This window comes from Cherax quadricarinatus, chromosome 37, assembly GCF_038502225.1.
Source record: "Cherax quadricarinatus isolate ZL_2023a chromosome 37, ASM3850222v1, whole genome shotgun sequence".
Taxonomy (NCBI): Eukaryota; Metazoa; Arthropoda; class Malacostraca; order Decapoda; family Parastacidae; genus Cherax; species Cherax quadricarinatus.
The window spans coordinates 4,645,682-4,652,687 of NC_091328.1; the positions used below are offsets into that span (position 1 = coordinate 4,645,682).

The following is a 7,006-nucleotide window of genomic DNA, read 5'->3' on the forward strand; positions in this document are numbered from 1 at the left end:
CTTCAAATGCAGTCACTTAAGAACGTTTTTATTGGCAGCGTTTCGGTCCTGGGGCTCTTGGTCATTCCAAATGGAGAGGAGACCATTTGGAATGAAGAGGAAGTCCCAAGACCGGAAAGTTCTACAGTAATTATTTTTTGTGTTTACATTCTGTGTCTTCCGTTGATTGTATGTATCACTTCTGTATACACAAGTGGAGACGCTGTATACCGACAGGTTTATGGCATTTTATTGAGAGGACGTTTCGCCCACAAGGAACGATGGTCCCTGGTGGGCCAAACGTTTCACAAAAATGTCGTAAAAATGGCCTTATTAACCTACTGGTACGAAAAGCGCTTTATTTTGTCAACGTTTCGTTCTATGTGGATATTTACCAAGCCATGACTTAATAAAGCTCCACAAAGAGCGAAACGTAGCCCCAATAAAAGCTTGTTGTATGCAGTGTCTTGGTACCAACGCTCTGCTTCTGTCAGAGCTGAGTACCTGACAGTGTGGTGCTGCTGGTGACCTCCACTGATGTTTATATCGTGGTGATCAATTCTCCAGTTACATAAAGGCTCGATAATGATATAGGACTTTGTACAAATTGATAGGTACAACATAGGAGGGAAAATACACAAATAACCCGCATATAGGAGAGAGAAAAGCTTACTATGACGACGTTTCGGTCCGACTCGGATCAATTTACAAAGTCACACTAACACAAAAGAGTGAAGGAGCTGTGTATATAGTGATGGTTATTTGTGTGTTGTTCCAGTGTATTGTGTCTTTTTTGTTATGTATGGGTGGAAAGAGCACCATGATCCAAACTGGGCTCATAATGCTCGGAATTTTCTTACTGCAGACCGAAGTAATTAAAAGTGTTAGGTAAAAGGACAGATGTGCAAGTTTTGCGATATTTTTCTTGTGGCAACATTTAGCTCTCCAGGAGCTTCGTCAAGCGTTACCACAATAAAAATATCGCATGTGTCCTTTAACCCAACATGTTGTAGGTAATTCTACCAACATTATTATCAAATTAAGTACTGAGAAACTATCCATCCCGGTTTATATAATCCAAACTCAATTTTCACCCCCTTCTATATGATACTTCAACTATTTAATCAAGCCTATAACTAAAACTGTAGGTGTAAACAAATCTACAATAGTATGTAGACGCGTGCACAATTCACTGCTACCTGCGTTATAGTAGTACTCTTGTGCACTCAAGTAGTCAGTGTTGGGAAGAGTGACTTGCGTATCCCTCTTGTGGTGGCTGCCCAGGGTAGTGGCGCAGGTGACACGGATGACGCCTTCCTGGAAGAGGTCTGGTCGGGCCAGGAACCTCAGTCCCACCGTTCGTTTGTCTTGGTACTTCACCACGTAACTCTGAACCAGAGTACATGGTTATAAAAACATAAGAAAAGCTGCATAAAAAGGAATATAGAGAATAATTATATAAATATATATATATATGTATATATATATATATATATATATATATATATATATATATATATATATATATATATATATATATATATATATATATATATATATGTCGTGCCGAATATGTAAAACTGGTCAATTAGCAAGAACTCATTTAAAATTAAGTCCTTTCTGAAATTTTCTCTTATACGTTTAAAGATATATTTTTTTCATTAATGTTGATGTAAAAATTTTTAACTTTGCACCAAAAGAATCTTAGAAAACTTACCTAACCTTATTATAACAAGAGCAATTTATTTTAGCCTAACCCAACTAAATATATTTTAAATACGATTACAATAATTTAGTTTTAAACAAACACAATCAAATATATTTTGTTCGTTAGGTTCAGAATGATTTTGGCGAAATTATTTCATACACAAATTTTCAATTGTCCTATATGGCAAGATGAGCGTTGCTATTTAAGCCAAGATCGCAAGTTCTGCCTATTCGGCACGACATATATATATATATATATATATATATATATATATATATATATATATATATATATATATATATATATATATATATATATATGTATATATGTATATATATATATATATATATATATATATATATATATATATATATATATATATATATATATATATATATATATATATACGTATATATATATATATATATATATAGATATATCTATATATATCTCTCTATATATTTATATATATATATATATATATCTATATATATATATATATATATATATATATATATATATATATATATATATATATATATATATGTATATATATGTATGTATATATATGAAGTAGTAGGTTGGTAGACAGCAACCACCCAGGGAGGTACTACCGTCCTGCCAAGTGAGTGTAAAACGAAAGCCTGTAATTGTTTTACATGATGGTAGGATTGCTGGTGTCTTTTGTCTGTCTCATAAATATGCAAGATTACAGGCATGTCTTGCTACTCCTACTTACACTTAGGTCACACTACACATACATGTACACGTTTATTTATACACACTCATCTGAGTTTTCTTTGATTTTATCTTAATAGTTCTTGGTCTTATTACTTTTCCTTTTATATCCATGGGGAAGTGGAATAAGAATCTTTCCTCCGTAAGCCATGCGTGTTGTAAAAGTCAACTAAAATGCCGGAAACAATGGGCTAGTAACCCCTTTTCCTGTAAAGATTACTAAAAAGAATAAGAAGAAGAAAATTGTCAAAGTGGGAAGTCTGAATGTGCGTGGATGTTGTGCAAATGATAAGAAAGAGATGATTGTGGATGTTATGAATGAGAAGAAACTGGATGCCCTGGCTTTAAGTGAAACAAAGCTGAAGGGGGTGGGAGAGTTTCAGTGGGGAGGAATAAATGGGATTAGGTCAGGGGTTTCAAATAGAGTTAGAGCTAAAGAAGGAGTAGCAATAATGTTGAAGGATAAGCTATGGCAGGAAAAGAGGGACTATAAATGTATTAATTCAAGGATTATGTGGAGTAAAATAAAGATTGGATGTGAAAAGTGGGTTATAATAAAGGTGTATGCACCTGGAGAAGAAAGAAGTGTAGAGGAGAGAGAGAGATTTTGGGAAATGTTGAGTGAATGCGTGGGGAGTTTTGAATCAAGTGTGAGAGTAATGATGGTTGGGGATTTCAATGCTAAAGTGGGTAAAAATGTTATGGAGGGAGTAGTAGGTAAATTTGGGGTGCCAGGGGTAAATGTAAATGGGGAGCCTTTAATTGAGCTACGTGTAGAAAGAGATTTGGTAATAAGTAATACATATTTTATGAAAAAGAGGATAAATAAATATAAAAGTATGATGTAGCACGTAATGAAAGTAGTTTATTAGATTATGTATTGGTGGATAAAAGGTTGATGGGTAGGCTCCAGGATGTACATGTTTATAGAGGGGCAACTGATATATCGGATCATTATTTAGTTGTAGCTACAGTTAGAGTAAGAGGTAGATGGAAAAAGAGGAAGGTGGCAACAACAAGTAAGAGGGAGGTGAAAGTGTATAAACTAAGGGAGGAGGAAGTTCGGGTGAGATATAAGCGACTATTGGCAGAAAGGTGGGCTAATGCAAAGATGAGTAGTGGGGGGGTTGAAGAGGGTTGGAATAGTTTTAAAAATGCAGTATTAGAATGTGGGGCAGAAGTTTGTGGTTATAGGAGGGTGGGGGCAGGAGGAAAGAGGAGTGATTGGTGGAATGATGAAGTAAAGGGTGTGATAAAAGAGAAAAAGGTAGCTTATGAGAGGTTTTTACAAAGCAGAAGTGTTATAGGAAGAGCAGAGTATATTGAGAGTAAAAGAAAGGTAAAGAGAGTGGTGAGAGAGTGCAAAAGGAGAGCAGATGAAAGAGTGGGAGAGGCACTGTCAAGAAATTTTAATGAAAATAAGAAAAAAATTTGGAGTGAGTTAAACAAGTTAAGAAAGCCTAGGGAAAGTATGGATTTGTCAGTTAAAAACAGAGTAGGGGAGTTAGTAGATGGGGAGAGGGAGGTATTAGATAGATGGAGAGAATATTTTGAGGAACTTTTAAATGTTAAGGAAGAAAGAGAGGCAGTAATTTCATGCACTGGTCAGGGAGGTATACCATCTTTTAGGAGTGAAGAAGAGCAGAATGTAAGTGTGGGAAAGGTACGTGAAGCATTACGTAGAATGAAAAGGGGTAAAGCAGCTGGAACTGATGGGATCATGACAGAAATGTTAAAAGCAGGGGGGGATATAGTGTTGGAGTGGTTGGTACTTTTGTTTAATAAATGTATGAAAGAGGGGAAGGTACCTAGGGATTGGCGGAGAGCATGGTTAGTCCCTTTATATAAAGAGAAGGGGGACAAAAGAGACTGTAAAAATTATAGAGGAATAAGTTTACTGAGTATACCAAGAAAAGTGTATGGTAGGGTTATAATTGAAAGAATTAGAGGTAAGACAGAATGTAGGATTGCGGATGAACATAGAAAAGAATAAGGTGATGAGGGTATCAAATGATTTAGATAAAGAAAAATTGGATATCAAATTGAGGAGGAGGAGTATGGAAGAAGTGAATGTTTTCAGATACTTGGGAGTTGACGTGTCGGCGGATGGATTTATGAAGGATGAGGTTAATCATAGAATTGATAAAGGAAAAAAGGTGAGTGATGCGTTGAGGTATATGTGGAGTCAAAAAACGTTATCTATGGAGGCAAAGAAGGGAATGTATGAAAGTATAGTAGTACCAACACTCTTATATGGGTGTGAAGCTTGGGTGGTAAATGCAGCAGCGAGGAGACGGTTGGAGGCAGTGGAGATGTCCTGTCTAAGGGCAATGTGTGGAGTAAATATTATGCAGAAAATTCGGAGTGTGGAAATTAGGAAAAGGTGTGGAGTTAATAAAAGTATTAGTCAGAGGGCAGAAGAGGGGTTGTTGAGGTGGTTTGGTCATTTAGAGAGAATGGATCAAAGTAGAATGACATGGAAAGCATATAAATCTATAGGGGAAGGAAGGCGGGGTAGGGGTCGTCCTCGAAAGGGTTGGAGAGAGGGGGTAAAGGAGGTTTTGTGGGCAAGGGGCTTGGACTTCCAGCAAGCCTGCGTGAGCGTGTTAGATAGGAGTGAATGGAGACGAATGGTACTTGGGACCTGACGATCTGTTGGAGTGTGAGCAGGGTAATATTTAGTGAAGGGATTCAGGGAAACCGGTTATTTTCATATAGTCGGACTTGAGTCCTGGAAATGGGAAGTACAATGCCTGCACTTTAAAGGAGGGGTTTGGGATATTGGCAGTTTGGAGGGATATGTTGTGTATCTTTATATGTGTATGCTTCTAAACTGTTGTATTCTGAGCACCTCTGCAAAAACAGTGATAATGTGTGAGTGTGGTGAAAGTGTTGAATGATGATGAAAGTATTTTCTTTTTTTGGGGATTTTCTTTCTTTTTTGGCTCACCCTGCCTCGGTGGGAGACGGCCGACTTGTTGAAAAAAAAAATGTGTATATATATATATATATATATATATATATATATATATATATATATATATATATATATATATATATATATATATATATATATATATATATATATATATATATATATATATATATATATATATATATGTCGCGGTACAGAGATATTCATCATTATCTTCCACTGTCTTCAAACCAATTTCAAAGTGAACGAGTCTTCCTGTAATGCCTTGACCTTTATGACCAATATTACTCTTATTACGGTCGCTATTCACGTCTCGTGGTGAGTCAGTACTGGAGTGTATTATATAAGGCCTACACAAAAAACAGCCTCCCTCGTGCACGATGCTACATCTCTTGCCCGGAGATTCATGGTAATCTGTTGGTTTCCGTTTCTTACCTGGAGATCGCAACACGTGAATACACTTTTGTTAAGCATTTTGTTTTGAGGTATAGTGCAGGTTAATTAAAGTGTATTCATAAGCCTTGGCGTTTCAGAAAGGTTTGGAACGTTTTACATTCGAAATTCTAATCACATGCATAGAATTGATGGTAATGTTGTGTAGAAACATAATCACAGTTTAAGAGCTGTCGAGCTGGATAGCTGATGAATTATGACCAGCAAGGTATTAAGTACCTAAAGATGGACAAATACGAACCTGGTGGATGCTGGGGGTTTCTCAGATACACGGGAGACTTACTGGAGGTGCTGGTCTGTCGTTGAGGAGCCAGGAAAGAGAAGGCAGGTACTGTGTGTTGGCGGATGTGCAGTTGAGGGAGACCACATCCAAGGGTCGGTAGGTCTCCTGTACCCCAGAGATGACTGGCCGATGCAAGGACTCAGCTGAGGGAAGGAGAGAGAGAGAGAGAACAGGAACTCAGATCACCACTGGACTAAAGAAACCCTTAGTGAGCGAGACTTACCTTAGTCAAATATCTTAATGCTTGCATACGTGTCATGTATTGGTCACCTCTGTACAAGACTGATTATGGAACGGTTTGTACAACCGACTAGATGATCAACTAAAAAATCTCACTATGGAAGATTGGAAAACCTTCGTCTCAAAGATTTTCGTTTTGTTGTCATGAAAATCTTGGAATTTCCTTAAAATGCTGACATAACCTCTCAAAAAAGTAAAAAATATCGCGAAACGTCGAGATTTTTCAGCCCTTATCACAGGACAAGAAGACAAATTAGCGAAACAACACACGCTACAGGACTGCTTTATTTTAGGGCAACATTTCGCTCCGCGTAATCTCTTCACCGAATGACCATCTGAAAAAAAAAAAAGTTCTACACCGGGCGAAACGTTGTCGCGGTATGAAGTAGTTCGGTAACGTCTCCTCGGTACGACCGTCCATAGGCTGGTCTCCACCCAAGGAAAATCAAACAGTACTCTTGATCCCGTTGCAACGAATCTAACCATTTACTGTCTTCCAGGAGCTGCATAAACCCTGCGAGTTAGGCAGCAACAACAACAACAACAACAACAACAACAACAACAACAACAACAACAACAACAACAACAACAACAACAACAACAACAACAACAACAACAACAACAACAACAACAACAACAACAACAACAACAACAAGGAAAGTCATATAAA

At 37.1% G+C, this 7,006-nt stretch overlaps 1 protein-coding gene across 1 annotated transcript in view; it reads right to left on the minus strand.

The window, feature by feature from the left end:
• Positions 1-974: 974 nt before the first annotated feature.
• LOC128703489 (uncharacterized) overlaps positions 975-7,006 on the minus strand; it is a 60,030-nt gene continuing 53,998 nt past the window's right edge. The window contains exons 4-5 of the mRNA XM_053798187.2: positions 6,097-6,239; positions 975-1,368 (exon numbers count right to left, since the gene is read on the minus strand). Of these exons, the coding sequence (XP_053654162.2) occupies positions 1,096-1,368; positions 6,097-6,239 (416 nt within the window). The 3' untranslated portion in view covers positions 975-1,095. The remainder of the gene's footprint in view (positions 1,369-6,096; positions 6,240-7,006) is intronic.